General features: G+C 37.0%; 1 protein-coding gene across 3 annotated transcripts in view; it reads left to right on the top strand.

Moving 5' to 3' along the window:
- Positions 1–22,102, top strand: part of LOC111502416 (defective proboscis extension response 7) — a 724,909-nt gene that overhangs the window by 615,832 nt on the left and 86,975 nt on the right. For all 3 annotated transcript variants that reach the window (XM_074177365.1, XM_074177364.1, XM_074177366.1), the window contains one exon: positions 18,529–18,739. In XM_074177365.1, the coding sequence (XP_074033466.1) occupies positions 18,529–18,739 (211 nt within the window). The remainder of the gene's footprint in view (positions 1–18,528; positions 18,740–22,102) is intronic.

The raw sequence follows: 22,102 nt of genomic DNA, 5'->3' as shown, positions 1-22,102 counted from the left end.
AAAAAACATACACTTATTTATTTGCATGCTATTTCCTGAGCTTTTCAATCAATTAGGTTTAATGAATTGAAAAAAATTAAAAAAAATTGATTTTGCCAGATTAAGCGAATCCCTCCCGATTCTCGTCAGATTATGAGACAGCACATAAAAGATGAACCATATATATCTTGATCTGACGCCCTTGAGTATTTCAAAATGGCAAATTATTTTTGCACATTATAATGATGACCGCGAGTTTGCGTCAGATCGAAATCGTCAGATTATTGAATGGGAGCTTTTTTTTGTTGCACTTAACACCCCCTTAGAAAATCTGACGCGCTCGATTGATTTTTTTTTTTCACCTTCAACCTTCACGTACAACCACCCACATCATCAACCCATATGTGGTAATTATGAAAATTGATAATCTTGTCCCGAGAAAAACTACATTCGTCTGTGAATTCTATCGTCTTCAAAAAGCCACAATTTTTTCTAATCATTTCCAGCATTCAATTGCAAAATTCAAGATGGTTCGGAAAGTCTCGCGATAACAGTGCCTGTACTCGTTGCAGATGTTAAGGGTATAAAAGTTGTTCCTTTAAAATTCGAAAAACCGTCATATGATCAACATTTAGCTGGAAAGCAATCTTTCTAGTACTGGTAGTGGGTTGTTCTTCAATCGAATTAGGTACTGCTTCCTCAAGCGGCGGTGTTCGTACTTCTCGATGGCGACAACAATCCTGCGTTCTTTTGTCGAATGAACCGTATTCTTGTAATCGTTGATGAAGTCGACCAAATATTCTATGTGAGGATGCTGCCTTTGAGGATACATTTCAGCATATCTTCTAGAAGCTTCTAACCCATTTCCCTGCGACAGACGGTATACGTAATGCATATCAGCCATTTCCTCATTTGTGTATACCATTTTGATAACAAGTGAATTATTAAAATAACAAATTAGGAACATAACAACAACACATAATTAGTATTGATTCAATTTCGAAAATTCACAAACTGACAGCGTTATACCAATTCAATTGTCACTATCGCTAATAGCAACCTACTAGATAAATAAGTTTCGTATTTTCACATTTATGACGATGTAAGTCTGTAGTTGTTCGTAAAATAATTTTTTGCAACGAACTGGTTCATTTTGGGCAAAAAACCCAGGAGACATTTTTTGTTTAGAATGAAACTGGCTATCGGAAGTGAATTTTTAAATGGTGAACAAATAATAAGATAAAAAGTTACATGGGAAATAAATTTGAGGGGTTGCGTTTTCCACCCCTTACAACCATGGAGTCAACCAAATAAATTACTGGCTAAGTGTCCTTTTGGTAGTATAAAACGTCAGGTCAATTTCAATATTGTAACTTCTTTAGTGCTTGTGAAAAAAATTGTTAAACAAATTTTATGTACCGCCTTTAAGGTGCTGTATCTTACAAGGGATGCTCCAATGAAACTTCTTTATATGGAAGATCCTATCTTTTTTTTCATGAGGAATCACCTCGTTAAATGTTTTACACTTATTTAGTTACACCGTGTATATGCTTTTATTATTTGGTCTAGCTCTGGTTAGACTAAAGAGCACCGGACAATGGTTGGAGATCATTTCGTTCACGGTGATCAGGTCGCCCAGATCCCGAACATTTTTTTTAGGTACTAGGTCGATCATGGTGCAACGGTACGTCGCACCGTTGCAAGGATAGTCGGTCGGCTTCTTAGGTATGGAACAATTCACTCACGCCAACCCAACTGTCTAACGTCTCATTCGGAAAGTTTTCGAAAAATGAAGCAAATATCAGGTTTATGCGGAACAATAAATCGTTACTTACATTCTCAACACGACCTAACTTCGCCATTTTCTCTTCATTCCTCGCGATCTTCTCTCGAGCAATCTTCAAATCATCTTTCCAACTTTCCATAGTTTTCTTAAAAGAAGTATGCTTGGTTTCGAGTTTGTTAACCAAAGGATTTCGATTAGATGACTCTTATTATTTTGGCGTTTGTTTGAATAAGTTGAACCACTATTCTTTGGAAAAATTGAAAATAATTTCTGCAATACGATTAGATTAGGTTAGGTTATGTCCAAAGTGAGTGGGTTTATTCTACCCTCCACCGCACTCCGCGAGAGTTTATTGTGGCTCACACATATTCACACTAGACCAAATAAACCCAACTTCTTAACGAAGCCGATTAGTTTGTATGGTGAGTGGCCGATTAGTTTGTATGGTGTATGGTGAGTGGTACGGCTCTGCCGTACTCTTACCATCCCACGGCTCTGCCGTACTCTTCAGCGGGGCAGGCACAAAGTGTATGCTCTGCTGTTTCATCGTTAATGAAGTAGTCGGATAGTCAAGGTGCAAGATTCCCACTTCGATACCCGCGACAACCATCCGATATGAGGGGTTCTTGCACGTCAGTTACATCTGACGATGCCATAGATCAGGGGTCTCCAAACTACGGCCCGCGGGACAAATTCGGCCCGCCAGTGTCATCAATCCGGCCCGCGACAGCCAATGATTTACTGTCATCAATCTGGCCCGCGACAGCCAATGATTACCTAATTATTGTTACTATTGCTCTGATAAGTTGAAGAAGAAAACACGGAATGATAATTACTCGGTTTCATTCACTTGCAAGGTAAAAATTAACGACAGAAATAATGACAAAGAAAACTTAACTTAGGTATCTGAATTTAAGCACATTGATAACTAACAAATAATTGAAATGAATCACAGTAAAACAAAAACACTAATGAGATTTATGTAATTGTGATTTTCCACCGACAATACTTTGTAGTTGTGAATAAATTTTACTTGTACCAATTATCGAAAGCGATTTAAGATGGTCATCGGTTGAAGGAGATCTGTAAACATTCTTTGTGTACTTCATCTTGAAAAACGTTTTCTCACACAAGTAAGTAGTACTAAAAACAGAAAACAACCCACGAGCAAATTCATGCAAATCATCAAATTGTTCCAATGGAAGACTCTTATAAAATTCCAACAAAGATGAATTTTGATATTTTTTCTTAAGCATATCACTGCACCGTAAATCAATAATTACCATTTGGACTTCCGGAGCCAGGGTTTCAATGTCAGAATCGGAAGGATTTTGAAAAAGCTTAATTTCATTCGCAATGACATCAAAATCTGAAAAACGAGTATCAAAGTTTATCTTCAAAGTTTGGATTGCAAAATTGACGGGAAATTCAGTCTCTGTAGTATGGCTGAATATTTCACATGTTTCAAAATGTGCGAAACATTTTTTACGTAATTGCGATTGAAATAGTATTATTTTCTACCTGAAGGACTTGATATTGGTGTATAAATCAGGGAGAAGCTGTTTTTCTCTTTGCAATCTTTAATTCGGTTCGTTCATATGATTTGTCAAATCGACATAGAAGGTTAAATTCCACATCCATTCACTATTTTCTAAATCGGCAAGAGGGCGCTGGCTCTCATTTAAAAAAATTTCGATCTCTGCTGGAAGTTCAAAAAAGTGCTTAAGGACTTTTCGGCAACTGAGCCAGCGTACGGCAGTATGATATGGTAAATCATTTTCTCCAATCTGTTGAATGAACTAGCGGAATTGTTGGTGATTCAGCCCAGTGGATCTGATGAAGTTAACAACTGATATGAGTGGTTTTAGAACTTCGGACATATCCAAACATTTTCCGCACAAGGACTGTTGATGAATGATACAATGCAAGACTGATGGTTTTGAACCACCATCATCTTCTACAGCCTTTGACACAAGTGCAAGCACTTCTTTATTTTTACCATACATATTTTTGCCTCCATCAGTTGTTATAGATTTCAAATTTCTTCATCGAAGGTTCCTTTTATTAATGGCATTTTCAACTCCCTTGAAAATATCGGCTCCAGTTGTCGTGCCGTGTATACTATCAATATCAAGAACTTCTTCACACACTTCATAGCTTTTATCTACTCCGCGATTGAAAATCAACACCTGAGCAGTATCTGACACATCCGTTGACTCATCAAATGCTAGAGAAAACCACTCAAGATGTCCATTTTTGTCAGACAGTTGAGATGATATATTTTCTGCGATGTCTTGCACCCTCCGAGCGACGGTGTTTGCTGACAAACTGACACTTTCAAATAATTTCACCTTTTCGGGGCATATTTTTTCGGCTACTGCAATCAAGCATTCTTTTATCATTTCTCCATCGGTGAATGGTTTGCCACGTTTTCCGATTTCAAGAGCCACACGAAAGCTGGCGCGAGTTGCAGACTCATGTTCAGTATTCGCTTTGGTAAACAAAGATTGCTGCGATTTGAGTCCTCGTTTCAAAGCTTCAAATTTTTCCTTCCGCCAACTTCCTGTATACTTGGAGTAACTTTGAAGATGTTTCGATTCATAGTGTCGTTTAATGTTATAGTCTTTGAGAACAGCTATGGTTTCATTACAAATTAAACATAGCGCCTTATTACTGGACTAATCACTATTAATCACAAAATACTGAAATTTCCATTTTTCTTGGAACGTTCTGCATTCACTGTCTATTTTTCGCTTCTTTTCCATACTAACAAATCACACATAGAAACAATAAGTCAAATCAAAATATTTCTATTGAAGAGTGTTACTTTATTTCACAATAGATAGTTTAGCTTCCTTCGCCTTTTCTACGCAGACTAACTCGCAGTTGCGCCGTTAGCCTTTTTATATGCAATTATTACTGTCATCTCGAGGTGATCGGAATACACTAGCTAGAACCAGAACTTTCTCGAACCAACACGGTAATACCAAATATTTAATTACGCCTAATGCCACCTAGCGGGTAGCTGATAAAGATAGTACATAGTACCACTACTCGCCACTAGATGTCGATAAGTGTCACAGTACACAATAATAATTGAAATGCAAAAAAGCGTAAGTTTGCTTAGAAATATAGTTAAGGGCAGAAATTGGTCCTTGGAACAAACTGAAAAAATCATTATGGCCCGAAGGCTTCAAAGTTTAGAGACCCCTGTCATAGATTCAACCGTACAGAGCTTTTCCTCTTTAGTTTTGATGGATCGTCACTTGAGCGTAAACGTTTGCTAACCTGCTCATGAGGGGTTTGTTCCTCCACCTCAGACAGATTCTGCGTTGGCCGCTCAAGAATTTGGTGCAAGGCAGTTTCATCAGGTACCACGCCTTCGAGGAGACCACTCAGTCGTTTTCTGGCTGTTCCAGCAAACCTTTTCTTAGGTTCAGTTGTTGGATCAGGAGTTGGAGAGTTAAGAAGCTCTCGCTCCTGATATAAATTTACAGGAAGGTCAGTTGGAGTCTTAAGCTCGTCATCCATCTCCTCTGTAGACTCAGCGTCAGAAAGAATTTTTAAAGTTGATTTTGTCCATAAAAGTCCCACTAGTGGCCAGGAAAAGAAGTTCAATCACGGCAGAGGCCCGCATTACCGTGACAAAGCGATACTACGACAAGAGGGCGTTCGGTGTTTCGAAGGTTCCGTAGAGACAGCTGATAGGCTCAGTGTTATTCATCCTCTCGGCAACGATACACACACTTCAGGATTAGGCCATCGTTGGCATGCCATTCAGTTAGGGAATAAAATAACCACAAGTGATTCTGTAATACCCGTATCCAGCGGGGCTACGTGGAAGCAGGCATCCGATGGCCAGTTTGCTCAACCCCCACATACCAAGCCAATTCACTCGCCAAAAAACAGCATGCACAGTGGTTCAGGCAGTGAAAGATGAACAAGGAGAGCCATCACGACTACAGTATGATAACTAAGAGAAAACTATATTTACAACAATACCCTGTCCCGTTCTAGAGTTGAGAGTAAATCCGCACTGTTACATATTTCCCATACTTCTTGAATAGCACTTCTACAATTATGTCATTTCTACTGAGGAGCGTTTCAATCTACCCTTTTCAATTACATTCAAGTTTGTCGCTTCACACACTCACTCAAATCCAGTATAGGTAAAACTGAGACACCAGCGATTTGAAATCAAAGGGAATACGTCTGAGAGTTTCCTATATGATGGAGCAGATGGGTGCAGTTCCGATCTGTTCAATAATGCGTATGCTAAAATCTCGGAAGTTTGGGGCACAAGTGTGTATAATGTTTAGGGTGAACCGATCTTTGCACCAGACTATAAACTTAATGCATATTACAACAAGGATGTGAGGTTGAAGATACTAAAATGTTTATAAAGTTTGTGTGATTCGATATGAAGCGGATTCTTCCATCATAGCAGGATTTCGGTAGAGTGTTGTATATTTCGAGGGTCATGTTCTTCATATGATAACAATTTGGATCATATGACCGTCTACCTGCATAATGACGACAAATTGTATTCCATCTGGATTCAGGAAAGACCTAATTGAAGGGAAATTTTACTGAGCGAGCAAGTTTATAACTCGCTCTGAAGGTGACACAGTGTATCGAAACAGCTGTTAGCATTGAATGTTGTGTGAATTGTGAAGTATCATTCCTACCATACCCATTCAACTGAAATGAATTTGAACATATTGAAAGCCGAAATTGTAGAACAATAATTCAATGAGGGTTGGAACTGATAGTTGCGGTTTTTGTTAAAAAAATTATAGTGAAAATCATACAATAAACTGTATTCATGAGTTTTAATATGGATTTTCATCAAGTATTGGCCAGTTCTATTCAAATTAATGTGAATTATATTGAAAATATCCATGCAGAAAATACTCCACCTCTGGTGAAAAGTTCAAAATGACGAGGATATTGGAAAATGTGAAAGTTTCCGGGTAGTCAGTCAACCGCGAAATCAGTCCCAAATCAATTATGGCTAAACTCATCTTGGTTGCATTAACAAAATCGACCGAATCTAGTTATCATTGCGGTGTTAGCAGAGTTTTCAACTAGTAATTCAATTCTATTCGCTAGATTGAGCTCGTAAAATAATTACTTACTTGTCGGAAACCGTATTGAATTAAATGAGAGTATTTTGAGAGATCAATCCGAATTATGCAAAACGTTTGAACTATACTCGTAATGCATGAATAATGTTGTGGAATTGGCGCAGTGGTAGTGCGCCCGACTCACGAGCGGAAGGCTGTGGGTTCGATTCCCGCCTGGGATGATTCTGCAACGGTGTTAGAAATCACACGTTGAAAGATAAGACCTTGTTAGTCCTTAGCTCGCACAAGTTTATCAAATTCTGAGAGTTGTCGTTCCTATGGGGGCGACAGCAGATTAACGAAAAAAAAACAGAAAACAGAACATAATCATTTGATATGTATAAGAACAATTCATTCTCTATGAAGAGGAAGAATGAAATGAATGATAGGAAGATGCAGAATCTTAGTTCATTTGAAAAAAGCAACAAGTGGAAGCAATGAACTCTTTTAACACCATCACGATAGAAATAATGCGCATGTATTCATTATTCGCTGAATCAATGATATTATAGAAAATTCCAAAACAGGTCAGTTTGTCATTTTGATTTACTGCTTCTCAAATCATGATCGTATATGCATCACTTTTGCTTTTTTAAATCACCTGATATATTCAATGATTTTTTTACAAATATTGGTCCAAAACTCGCTGGCAAAATAATCAAACCTCTTTCTCCAGGCCCTTCCAGTTCTCCCACAAGAGGCTCTATATTCCTGAAACCAATAGATCCCATAGAGACTTGCAATATAATTCACTCCCTGGAACCTCATAAATCACCCGGAATAGGTTTAATAAATGCAGAGACATTGCAAAAGATCGCAAAAGAAATAGCTCCACTCCTATGTCATCTGATAAACAAAATAATAATAGAAGAAGTGGGTCCGTCACAATTCAAAATTGCTAGTATACAGCCAATTCATAAAAAGGGAGACAAAAATGTTCCATCAAATTATAGACCAATATCATTGATATCAAATTTTGCTAAGATATTAGAAAAATATTGAAAACGAGACTTGACTGTTACTTCGCGCAAAGTGATACTCTTTCTGCCAAACAATTTGGCTTCCGAAATGATAAATTGATTCAGGATTCTATTTCCTTCCTAACAAGACGAATGTATAATGCACTTGATAAAGGAGGGGTGTCACTTTGTTTGTTTCTCGACCTTGCTAAGGCGTTCGACACTGTCGATCATTCCCAGTTGTTGGAAGCCTTATTGGACTCAAGAAAACAATTCGTGACTATTAACGGATGTAGAAGTGAAGGAAGGAACTCTGCGGAGTTATACAAGGAACAGTTCTAGGGCCAATCCTCTTTGTGATTTATACAAACAGCTTACTCACCTTACAAACATGTGGAAATATCATCAGCTATGCTGGCCATATGGTTTTTATAGCGCAGATTCTTGGGACAACTTGAAACATATCGTTGAAGAAGATTTCAGCCACCTTATAGATTGGTTCAATCATAAACTACTCACCATCAATTTTGAAAAATCTTTGTTTTTACCGCTGAGCTGTTATGCTTCCAACTTGCCCAATAACCCCTCCACTAAGTTTATTGGCTTCACTTTCCATGTACACTACCTACAACAGACTCAATGGGGTTGAAACCCAATTTTCATTTCAGTGCTACGAAAACCATTCATTTACAAGATGTATCGACTAACCCTCTAGCATGGGCTTGCATTCTTCAACGCTTTCAGTCGCCTCTGAGCAAGCCTTGCATCTAGTCATATAATTGAATGGTAAGGAGTTTCAAAATTGTCGTTTCGTTCATGTCCGACGTTTCACATAAGTCAAACTTGGAAATCATTCAAAGCACGCCTAAAAGACCACATCAGTTGAAGATGAGTTCAATTATACATTCAAAACTTGTCTTTCACAGAAGAAAGGTCTGACCTGATTTATGTATTGCAAATGTTGAATTCCAAAGGTTCCAATATCTAATGAATTATCAAATTCAATTCATCACCTCCATTCTGTTGAATTTGATTTAACCAAATAACCATACTTAACTCTTTTGTAATTGTAATTCGTAACATTGATTTATTGTTTTCGTCTCTTGTCAATAGTGTGTGGAATACCTTTTTTTTTCTCTTCAGATCATTAAATCTAGCCCAGAATCTTGCATCTTGTGTCAGAAATCTCTATTCATATCATTCAAATACGATAAGGTGTTGAATATGCCATATTTATAGGCCCTGATGTACCTCTCAGTTCCGGATTTTGGCCTACTCGATATAAGAGAAACAAAGATCAGGCGAGGTCCTTGATGCTCTTTAAGAAGACTCCTCAAATTGCTCTCATTTTTATTGTCATTAGTACTATGAGTATATCAATCAAAATGTTTCGAAAACTATATCAGCCTTCATTGAATATTTAGAAAAATGTACATTTTTTTTTCCCAACTGAACGCTCAACAGCAGTCAATCAGACAACATCTAGCATACATGTCTATTGCCTATTTACACGACACACTTGATGTCAGAGTTATCTGGATGCTTGTTAACTCACTAGACGATCTCCACAACCCCAATTTCGCCAGCCTACGCCCTCCATGTTCCAATTTACATCTTCGTAACTTCACAATGGCTGAGTTCTTTGAACCGCTCTCTGGGAGTTCAGTGATATTTTTAATCATGCATGCAAATGGGTCTTTCATTGTGCCACTGAAATTCCCGAACGAGCGTTAAATAGAGGGAAAATTGTTTGGGAAAGTGGTATGGATGTTGATTTCATGGCATTTACGTTCACCAGGGTGATAGAGATGGGAGAAAAGGAGCTTGCTGAGATTTTTTCAGATGTTTTATGTACACTTCAATATTCTACGAGAGGGTCAAATCAATCGGAAACCCTCCTTCACATTGTAACGTTACTCCACTCGTTCTTTGATCTTGAGCAAGCACGTGGTACATATGTCCAGTTGGAATGACCAGCTCTTGATTTGTAGAGGTGTGGGGGCAGGTCGATTCTTGATTTTTTTATAGAAATTCAGTCATAAGTGCTGAAATGGGTTACCAAATTGAAAGCTCCTATTTTGACGCCATCTACAGAAGTTTCAAGAAATACTATACTCCTTCTCAACACTGTAGACCAACTCAGTTACACTGAAATAGAAGACACTTCAAGCACACCAATGAAAAGAGGAATGCAGTTCATTTGAGAGTATTGATTTGGTTTTGCATCCTCAATCTTGTGATGAATGAATTAATAAAAGTACAGTATCAATGATGAATGTGAATTAGTTTGGGTCACGAAATCTTTTTTTGGAACTTCTGTCCAAGGGCAGGGAAAATTATGATCCAAGGCTCATTCGATTCGGAAAGGCCTCTAGCAACTTTTCGAAAAATTTCAAGAGGGGTTCGAAAAAATTGCAAAAGTTATAAATAATCCAGTAAAAAAAATCGGTTTGGTTTTTTTGCAAATATCTCGGAAAATATTGAAGATATACGAATTTTGAAAAAAAACCTTGAAGGGGAAGAAATTTACTAAAAACAAGTTCCTCCCTCGGAACTCTATCACCAACATATATAATTTCAATTCAGAGGCGAAAATAGGGCTACAAGCGGGCGTTGCGCGTCCCGTATGCGCTGACCGTTACTGACCTTTGAACGATAAAAATTATTTTGATATATTATATAAAAGCATTATTAAGTAAACAAAATCACAAACCTTTCAGACACTTGAACCAACAAAAATCCATTAAAAAAATTTGATTATTTTATACAATATACGATAGGTAATTCACAAAATTTTACAAATTTCAAATTTACATAAAAACCCTGAGAATTTTTGAACTGAAAACCCCAAATTTCATTCAGTCGTTGGAGGAAAGCCTTCAAAAAATATTTCCGTTGTGAAAATTAAAAAAAATTTATTTTCCACTTTGTTATTATTAATCAAAGACGTTAAAAAGTGAAAAATTCAATTGAAGCAATGGAGAAAATTTTTTTTTTTCAATGTTCAAATCTATTCGTAATCTTATGTGATGTTACATGGAAATGAATTTTCATAATTTTCAGCTCTATTTGTTGAAAAAATTGTTATAAACAAATGTATTGTTTATATGATATTTGAAATTTTTTTGAGGAAATTCTCATGAGTGATGAATATTATGATTTTGAAAAACATAATCATTTTTAAAAATTTTTTTTTCATTGCTTCAAAATGCATTTGTTCATCGACTTGTTTTATGCTACCAAATATGAATATTTGAGAACTTTGTTTTTTGAATATTTTTTTTTCTCTTTTTTATTCTGAAAAAAACATTTTTCCAATTTATATTTTCTTTATTCATTCAATTAAAAATTTGTTTCAAACAAATCAATTTTCACGATATATTTTTTTAGGTACTACAAAAAAAAACAAAAACAACCATATGTCACTTTTTGTGCATAAAAATTTTTCTCTATTTTTCACAATTTTTTTCATAATTTTTTCACACAAAAAGTGACACGACATGATTATTTTTGTTTTTGTTTGGTAGTATTAAAAAAAAATATACGTAAAACAAATTGTTTATTGTATAAATAGAGAAAATATACATTAAAAAAAGTTTTTGTTGCAGAATATCAAAGAGAAACAGAAATAATGAATAAAAAAATCTTTCCTCAATATTCATAGTATTAATAAATGAATGCGTTTTTGAGCAATAAAAAAATATTTTTCCGAAACTATTTTGTTTTTGTAATTCATAATATTTATCACTGATGAAAATCCCCCAAATATATGTTTCAACAGATATATTTGTTCATAACAATTTTTTGAACGAATAGAGCTAATAATTATGAAAAATCATTCGAATATAAAAAAAAAGTCGTTGCTTTGATCGAATTTCTCACTTTTGAACGTCTCTGATTATTATTAACGAAGTGGAAAATCAAATTTTTTTGATTTTTCCAACAGGAAACTTTCTTGAAAGCTTACAAGAAAAGTTCCAAGAAGTGAATAAAATTTGAGGTTTTCAGTTTTCCAAGGATTTTCGTTCATTCAAGTGTCCAGAAGGTATGTGATTTTTTTTCTCAATAATGATATTCAGTGGATTAAACGAATGTTTATTTTCCATAGGTCCGTATCGGTCAGCGCGTGGGGGACGCGAATCGCCCGTTTTTAACTAAAAGCTTTCATTTGACTTGACCTGTATGTTTGTTAACAATTTTGCAAGTTTAATTTGGCCCACTTTTCGGTATCCGATTGACCTGAAATGCATGCTAATCATAAACGTGACCTGATGCTACTGCCAGGATCGGCTCCGTACGAGAGATCTCCTCAGCGGTGAATAGGAGGGACACAAAATTTTGTTAACGCATTTGTTTATGATAGGCAGTTGGTAGGCCCACCATGAAATAGATGCCACATCCAGGGTTGGCTTCAATAAAAAAATATATTTCTAGAAAAAAATTAAATCAAGCTTTTACTTTCAAATACCTACTTCACAACTCTAAAAAGAAGACAATAAATGGTGTAAGAACCCATATTTATTTGCATTGTAGAAAAATGCTATGTGAGCAACAGGCACAAGAGGCATACCATGACTTTTGTAATTTGGTGAGATGGGCGTCATTAGCATTGGTTTTTCTGTTGAAGGACTCTCCGTTTTATAGATGGACTTTCGTATTGATCGATAACTAACGATTGAAATTGAAGAATATGAAATAAAATAATGCTTAATAACTTTTAAAACAAGCTTTTATTTAAGTGCCCTAAAAAGATCAAAATCTAAAAATTTTAAATCACATTAACCACATTCATTTATGACTTTACAGAATCGAAATTATAATAAAAGCTTGTCGCGATGCCTAGAAGAGATCTTTACATATTCAGTCAGATGAAATTTGAATTAGAAAATATTCTGACAAATCAACTAGGTACTGCAATGAATGTCAAACCCTATTATTCTTATGTGTGCAAAAAACAAGGTTAAAGTTCTACAATTTGAGCATTCACGGCACTTTTATTCAATTACAAACATTACTTATGAATTTAGTAGGTGCCTACCTAATTACAAAATTTCAATTACTTATTGAAATTATCGCGACAAGCTTTTATTATAATTTCAATTATGTAAAGTCATAAATGAATGTGGTTAATGCAATTCAAAATTTTTATATTTTGATCTTTTAAGGGCACCTAAATGAAAGCTTGTTTTAAAAGCTTTTTTATCATTATTTTATTTGCGCTATTTTCTTTCGCCCCTTGAATGAAATTATAATTATTGGTGATAGAGTTCCAGGAGATGGGACGTTTTTCTCTTCCCTAAGGATGATTTTTCAAATTTTGGATATCTTCGAAATTTTCCGACATATTTGCGAAAAATCAAACCCAACTTTTTTACTAAATTGTTTATAACTTTTTCAAGTTATTCTAGCCCCTTTTGAAATGTATCAAAAAGTTGCTAGAGGTCATTCTGAATCAATGAACTCTGGATCATAATTTTCGGTGCCCTTGGACAGAAGTTCCAAACAAACAGAAGTTGTGACCCAGACTAAATGGTCTCTGTATTAAGATATCAGAAAGAATTTTCTGCTCTTCTTATCTGGACAAACTTTTACCTATCAAATGGTAGATATTACTCAGACAGAGTATCTGGAGAATTCAATTGTGCTAACACTGATCTCTCTCACAACATTTTTTTCAATTCTATCGATAGGCAGTACCTGTTACTAAACATAAGTTTGATCGATGCGTAGGTTCTTCAAATAGGTTTGTTGGCTGCGAAAGCTTGAATTTCTATAAACCTTTGAATTCTATCACGTATTGGACATAATTCATATGAATCAACGGTCACAAACTTTTTTTATTCTCATGCATCAGGGTATGAAAAAACTGAATTGCATGTAGCGAATACAGTCACGCCAACAATCGTTCATGAAAGATTATGCATACATAATAATTTAATATCGAGTTAAATTATGGCAGTTTATTACATAAATACATCAAAGTCGGGACGAAATGGCTACAAAATTACATGAATGGTTTGGATGTCATTACACGGGTGAAACTTAATTCAATTTGGTCCTAAATGGTTTATTAATTGTGTGTCATAGATGATGTTCAAAATTATCAATCATTTTCATCGCCGAGCTGACATCAAAAATGTCTCTATATATTTATTGATACTGAGTAAACCACACTGCCAAAATATTATTCGAAATTAAATCATCCAATTTTAATTTTATCTACACTGCTGATACGTTTCATGGAAACGTTTATTGTACTCTATAGTTGTATTATTAGCAACGAAGTCACATTTTCTGGTAACGTGACACGATTATAACGAAAGAGTTGGGTGAATGAATTGCAATTGCATAGCGGACATTTAACATTCAAAATACAAAGAAGATGAATATTTGCAGTTCGAACTACTGCAAAAGAGGAATCTGTATCTGTAGAGTAGAAAGGGTGAGTGTAGACCCACAGCACTTAGGCCACATGTGTCCCACTGTACATCCTCTCGAGAAATTGTCCTTCTACGTCATCGTTCATTCTGTCCTTTCCAGGAAGGCGGACAGGCCACTAGGAGACATCTCCTTCATATCGGCAGGTGAACGCCAAGGCTCGCCGAACACACACTCTCTTCGGCAACCTAGAGGGGTCTCACGGCGGCCTTCTTGAAGGTTTTGGAAGGTGCAGCGACATTACTCTCGTTGCGCGGCTTCTTTCACCTTCCGTGCAGGTGCTCAAGTAAGGGCGCTTTCCTGCAAGGGCAGCCGGTTCCTTGCCTATATTCAAGGCGGAGCTCTTGGCGCCCATCGTAGGAAGTGCCTTTGCTGTTGCAGGTAGAGTGGGGGAGGAGGAGGGTGCACTTTTAGTTGCTGCCACTCCTGCCTCTATCGCCCTCTTCCTCCTTTTGGCCTCGGTGCCGCAAATGCGCTTTCGCCTTGACCTTTGTATCATATCACGAGGTGATCTGCCATGTCCAGCCTCATTCCGAGCGGTAAATTGTGGTAGACATTCGTGTTCATCCCCGCTATCGCCGTAGATTGAAGTGAGCATTTCTGTCCTGCCTCGGGATTGGGTTTTGTTTTTTCTGTGTCTGTTTTTGTATTGTTTTCATCCATGTGTGTTCTCACGAGTAGCAGAGGAAGAGTTGGTCACTTTGGCAGAGCTCCACATTACCAGAGGAAGGCTGATATTACAATGAGGTTCCGCCCGGTTCCCCAAGAGGATCATCCGTAACCGCATATCACCCTGCGGTCATTCAGCTGTCGACACGATTTCTTACACCTAAGTTTGGGTAGGCTGGCCCACGGTGGCATGTTTCGCAAAGACTTTTGGGGAGTTTTGGTTCCCTTCACCCTACTTATTTCTGGCACTAACCAGTAGTCCGCCCCCCGTCCGGAAGGCCACATTGGCTTCCCGAACAGGGCTCCCAGTCCCCTGGCCGTTACCCTATCCACCACCTAGGGTCGCCCCCGATAGATAGCCCAACTCACTGGCTGCAAAAAGGTACTGGTACAGATTTCAAGTCTAGAGGAAGAGGGAAATATTACCGAAGTGTCCACTGCGATATATATGATATAAAAAATCTAGGAAGAGGGAAAAGGGGGGCGGTGGTGCAAAAATTCGCAGTGTTCAAGAATGCTTTGATGGCACTTTCGAATCTCCCTGCTTCATACTTTTGGTCATTGGGAATACAGGAGTGACCTGAATCAGAATGAAAAACTACGCGGTTAGTCTCAGAAGAGATATCACATTTTAAGTTACCAGCTTGGTCAGTTCACATCAATCTTCTGGTCTGAAATGTGTGCCATCTTGTAAAGCGCAAGAAAGATTGATAAGAGAGCTCAACAGAATGAATGAATCAATATTTCCACAGATAGCCTGGCCGATATTGATCAGAGACCTTAACAAAATGAGGGGATCAATGTTCCCACAGATAGCCAGGCTGCACTAGCGGCACTGACGGAAACAAAAATGGTCTGGGGACGCTGCTACCTATGGTGAGAAAAAAAACAGATACACGTATATTTCTGTCACATACTAAACTGTCAATTTCGATCTATGAACCTTATTGACAAAAAACAAATCAGCTTTCAATATTCTGTTTTGTTTCACCCCAAAATATTCTAACTAAACTTCATTGGACTTGTTTGTGAGAGGTTGGACGAATATATTTCCCGCAATATATGCAGATAACCAGTTCATCTGAAAGATTGGCCTAATTACTAGAGCTGTAGTGGTTTTTTATGTCTCTCAATTTCGTTTCCGTCAGTATTCTATTACATATTCAAAATTTAATGATTATATCAAATTCCATAGTGATGATCTCAGCGATGTCTGCTGAACAAAGGTTTTATTCTACATTCTTGAATCAGTTATACGTAACATAGAAGCTTCAAGTATTCTGGTGAACCCCCAACAATCCAGATGCTTCATTGTTTTATTTCCTATTGGTTATCAGATTGCCGACAGATTTCATTAGTACAATGTAGCGCAAACTCTCAACAATAGAGTTGTTTTCCCCAGGTAATATCCGTTATAGGTTCAATGGATTGAAGCGCTTATTACGTTAAATTATTCAAGGTACTTTGAATTGGACAGAAGTGCCTTCAATATGCATCCAAATCACTTCAAGATGCATCTCGAATGCTAGTTGTTTAGGAACATAGAAATGTGTATGAGTTCCGACAAGTTCAGCGACTGAATGAGATTGTGGTTTTAGGTAAATTTGATGAATGATACAGATCAGTAACTTCTTTGGCTACAATAAGAAAAAATATCAGTAAACATTTTGTATAGTATATTTTGATATCACCCGGTATTGGTTTGAGGATTGGTATTGCTGTAGATAACTGAATATAGGATAGTTTGAAGGTGATTGACAATGTTTCATGATGATTTTCATCAGTTCGGACTTCCATTGTTTGATATTATATTAAATGATTTGAAATCCATGAAAAACTAAAAAAAAAAATTCAAAGATGAATAGCCGAAAATAACAATTATATTAAGCAAAAAAACGTTAAATGAAATGATAGTGGAATGGAATACAAGTGAAAAAATAGAAAATATGAACAAAAAATTCCAAGCCAAGTGAAGTAACTTGGCTTGGCTTAACGTTTCATTCTATTTTGATATTTTGTTCATCTGTTCTTTTTTTTTAATTGTATTTCATTTCACCATCATTTCATTTCAGGTTTTTTTACCTAATATAATTGTTATTTTCAGCTATTCATCTTCAATTGTTCTTTTTTATTAGGTTTTTCAGGGATTACTAATCATTTTACATAATATCAGACAATGAAAGTCTGAACTAATAAAATTCTACACATAGGATAGATGCATATGCACTAGAAAATAAATATTTTCATTGACGGATGGATGCATCTACCTCTCCCGAAGTGTCCACACAGTATCGTCTGGCAAATTTATATCGAAAAATAACTGCTTTCCTATTGATTATCATGATGAATATTGCTATGGGATTCTTGAAGTTCATTCGTCCGATATAATATGATATAATTTGATTTGAAATCCTTAAAAGAACAAATAAAAACATTATCAATATGAATAGCTGAAAATAACAATCATATTTGGCGAAAGAAAATCTGAAATTGATTTACAATAAAATGAAAATCAAGCAAGAAAATGAAAATTGAACGATCTGAAACGAACTGAAAATTGGAAGATCCCAAGCTAAGCTACTTCAAGACGTTTCGATTGTTAGTATCCACTATCGTTTTCTGGCCGTCACCTGGCACAAAACTAAACGCAGTTTCAGTTTTCACCTATTGTGAGTGGGCATTCTTAAAGACTGGCTTCAATTCGAATTATCTTAAGGAACAATTCATCCAGGCCTTCCCTCACCTACACAGTGGGTTTATAGACTGACACCTATCAGAAATCAACTAATCCCTTGGCCAACACCACGAAGGGCGTTGGAATATATCTGACAGGTGGCAGTGCCGTGCCGGCGATGGAACTGCCTGAATCGATTTCCATTTATTGGAACAGGCGCTCTTGCAGACAGGTTCTTCTGTGAAGAATCCTGCACTGACACCTTTGGGATATAATCCAACGTCCAGGAGGGTATTTGTTTTCTAAGAATGGCCTGAACGATTTTGATTTGAAGCCAGTCTTCAAGTATGGCCACCTACTGAAGCTATATTTTTCTGGTTATAGTAGGATTTGGACCATTTGGATATGCGGTTGGTCAGAACCACGCCTCCAGGTAGAGGGGGCGACGGCAGATATGTTGCTTGCCATCCAAATAGCCCGGAACTGGTCTGCAAATGTGTTTCGATAATTAAAAGTCGATTCCCGCAGTTGTATCGCCAACAGCATATGCAGGAATTACTTCTGTGGAGAATCCTGAACTGACGCCCTTCGTGGTATCAGCCAGGGGAGTATTTGTTTTCTGATAGGTGTCAGTCCATAAAGATACTGTGAGGGAAGCCTTGCCCGAAGAAATTTTTCCTTTAGATGATTCACAGTTTCAGTTCTATCACTTGTGAATGATGACGTCAACTTCTGGACACGACGTTTGTGAGCTACTCTGAAAAGTTCCTGTCAAATTTTAGTTTTTTCGACAGTCTCTCAAAAATCCATTTCCAGCAGGAATAACATCAGTTGTGATTACATGAATGAAGATACTTCGTTTCTGAGCTACACCACTGACTCGACACTTCGTTACAGGTTTCCTGGATGCGAAAGCGAGACCTGCACATCCTCACCTCCGGGATCCACACGTACACGGGGGACGGCCGGTTCAGCGTTCGACATCCAGAGCACAGCGACGACTGGGACCTCCGCATCGAGTATGTCCAGAAACGCGACGGAGGCGTCTACGAGTGCCAGGTGAACACGGAGCCGAAAATTAATCTGGCCATCATGCTCAATGTCGACGGTAAGTGGGATAGCACTAACGGCGCTTTGTTAATGCGTTACTCTGGTTGATGACGGTTTTGTCTGGCGAAATAGTTAGTTGGGGGGCCAAATTGGACACTTTGAAAAGGAAACTCCTGTTTTCAAACTTGATAGATGAAAACTGATAGCTGTGTCTGAGGGTCTGTGTCTGATAAAAACCGCATATCGATATCTATCATCGTTTCTGAGTTACGGCATCTTTTTCGAAAATATGCATTTTCGAAAAGTTGCTGTAACTTTTTTATGTCAAAAATTTCTTGTTTCTATGAACATTTCCAGAGCACTTTTTTACCAAAAATACAAAGGTGAGAGAAAGTTTTCAAATGATAAATATTACTGGAGTTTTTTTCCAATACCAAATAGCTATTTTTAACACCTTGGCACGTGAAAGATTAATCTTCCTCTTGAAGATGATGGATTCCTCTTGAAGATGATCACTTAATCTTTCTCTTGAAGATGATCACTTGGTGATCGAAGCACGTGTCAAGGTGTTAAAAATAGCGATTTGGTGTTGGGAAAAAACTCCAGTAATATTCATTACTACACCAAAGGTTCCAAACAGTAGTTATCGATGGAAAACTATTTTTTCAATGAGATATATTCCTGCATGTGTCAATAGAGCTCAAAAATGACTTTCTCTGAAATGTAGCACACTTGATATTTTGCTGGAGTCATCTTCGAAATACACAGCTTTTTAGTTTTTCCATGTAGACTTTGAAACACTTTGATCAAGTAGGCTATGGATGACGCGGCCATAAAATGGAAAGAAATTGTTCAGTAGTAGCTATCAACTGTTAAGAAAGCTTTTCACAGCAGTAATTAAAACGCACAGTTTCAATAAAATCGATAACAATTTGTACTATATTTACTAATCATAAATGCATCTTCAACAATGAATAATAATAATGATAATAATTTCTTCAGAGAAAATGTTTGGAATGTGTACCATCTTCTCTTACACACAGGCGACACCTTTTCTGAACCTTTTTTGCCGAATTAATTACTTCAATAGGAGTGAGTGAAGCAAAACTTTGGCCTCACTTCCGCTTCCAATTCGTATGTATCTAGAATTGGCCAGCAATTCGAAAATGAGATCTCTCAATCTTCCCCAGAGGTAAAAGTCCATAGACCTTAGGTACGGTCACCTGGCCATCCAACGGTTGAGTACTTGGTTGACTGGTTGACTATCTGAATATAACCAAAATTTGCACCAAAAAATTGGTGACAATTGAAGTTTTGTGAGGCAAAGCCACGTCTTGTCTGAGCTCCATCAGCGGAAATTCATCAACAAAGTTTTCTTTTCAATATTTTGCTTTGAAATTTCTAAATACCTCTGATATGTCATTATCAATGTGAACGGGCCGATAATTCTACCTCTGAAATCTCCATTGACTTGTCTGTTCCACAATAGAATGAGGATTTTGTTGTGACTATGTATACGAATTGTAGCGGTTCAAACTGCTGGCACTGTTCACATGAGCTTCGTCTGTCCAAATACCATTCAACAAAAAATCGCGCTATTGGTTACAACTTTCCAGGACCCACTGATGATAAGGCATGCGGCGTTCAAAATCTCCTGGTCTAATTTGAGGAACTCTTTCTGTACGGCTTGAATTTGTATTTTTTTCAAAATCTCCTTAGTTGTAGTAAGCCTGTTGATATTTTCAAATTTTGCGTTGACGTTTTGGATTATTTTCAACAGCACCTCAAACGACTACTTCTTCTAACTCGTCATTCCAATTTGATTCATATAATTTTGTACTTTTCTTTTCAAACTGACTGCCAACAATCAGGTTGTGTACAAAACAGACTATCATATCCAATTTTTCATGATTCTCATCCTTACATACATTGCAAATGTGTTTGAAAATTGAACAAAAACTACTGCTCAAATCAAAATTTTACAGCTACCAGTAAAGATTTGCATTCATTCTGATTCATCACCACATCGTTCAAAGCCTACTTGATCAAAGAGTGCATTTCTAAGTCTACAAGAAAAAACCTGAAAAGCTCTGTATTTTAAAGATGACTCCACCAAAACATGAAGTGTGCTGCATTTATGGGAAGGTAATTCCAAGCTTTATTGACATATGCAGGAATATATAGGGTGTCTCATTAAACAAAATAGTTTTCTATTTTTAACTATTGATATCTCATTTGATAAATCAGTTTTTCACAACATTGAATTCTAGGTAAAAAATTGCTATGTGGATGGTTTTTCGAAAATGAAAATTTTCGGACAACGTGCTGTAAATCGAAAATGATGACAGATATCGATATGCGATTTTCACCATCGAATTTATAATAAAATTTCATTCCCAGACACAGCAATCAGTTTCCCTCTATTTAGTTTGAAAACAGGAGTTTCCCTTCGAAAACGTCCAATGTGGTCCGCTCTGTACATGATAGGCTCTCTATTCGGACTTTGAAATTGGGTTTGTTTGAGCAGAAATCGTTTCAAATTTCTGTTTGCAACTGGTGAAGTTAAGAATTATTCCAACTACAAAACCATTTCATCGCTTTAATGCTCATTTACTTCCTCATATATTCAATCATTCAATTCATATAGAGTTTGCCAATTAACCTCAAACTCAACAGTTTCTTTTCATCAATTTCAGATCGGTATTGACTAGAGCTCAGTTATTTGGTATTTACTATGCTCATGTAGACTCTAGAATTAGGTATGCTGTTTGTTTTTGGGTAGGGTCAACTCCGACATAAAATGTATTCGTTGCACAAAAGCGCATTGTTAGGTTATGTTAGGTTAGGTCCTGAGTAAGTAGGTATATTTGAACCTCCACCGCAACCCTCAAGGGTTCATTGTGGCTCACACCTATTCACACTCGACCAAATAAACTCAGCTTCTTAATGAAGCCAGTGGGTGAGTGGTCTTTCAGGTTAGATGGTAAGAGTACGGCTCTGCGGAACTTTAAAAACTTGATTTGGTTCCGAGCAGGGCAGGCACAAAGTATGTGTCCTGCTGTTTCATCACTTTCCAAACAGAGGAGACACACACTGGCTTCCGACAATCCGAGTCTCTGCATATGATAATTCAAATTACAGTGACCTGTAAGAAGTCCTGTTAGACATCGTAGTTCATTGCTATTGTAGTCTAACAACTGTTTGGTATCAAGCTTCGAAGGGTGAATACACGCCTTGAAGTGAGCCAATCTTGGAAGATTCTGCCAGAAATCCTCAAATCTTTCTGCCATCCAGGTGTTCAATGTTTGTTTGGCAAAGCCTAAAGCGATGTCAATGACAGGTTCTGGTCCGATGAAGCTGCTTGCAGCACCCTTCTTTGCAACGGAATCAGCAGCCTAATTGCCTTCCAGGCCAGTATAGC

This window comes from Leptinotarsa decemlineata, unplaced genomic scaffold (genome assembly GCF_025532065.1).
Source record: "Leptinotarsa decemlineata unplaced genomic scaffold, Ldec_3_MD MMD2_tig00002974_RagTag_RagTag, whole genome shotgun sequence".
In the NCBI taxonomy this organism is placed as follows: domain Eukaryota; kingdom Metazoa; phylum Arthropoda; class Insecta; order Coleoptera; family Chrysomelidae; genus Leptinotarsa; species Leptinotarsa decemlineata.
The sequence above is the reverse complement of the archived record's forward strand: the minus strand, read 5'-3'. Positions and strand labels throughout refer to the sequence as shown.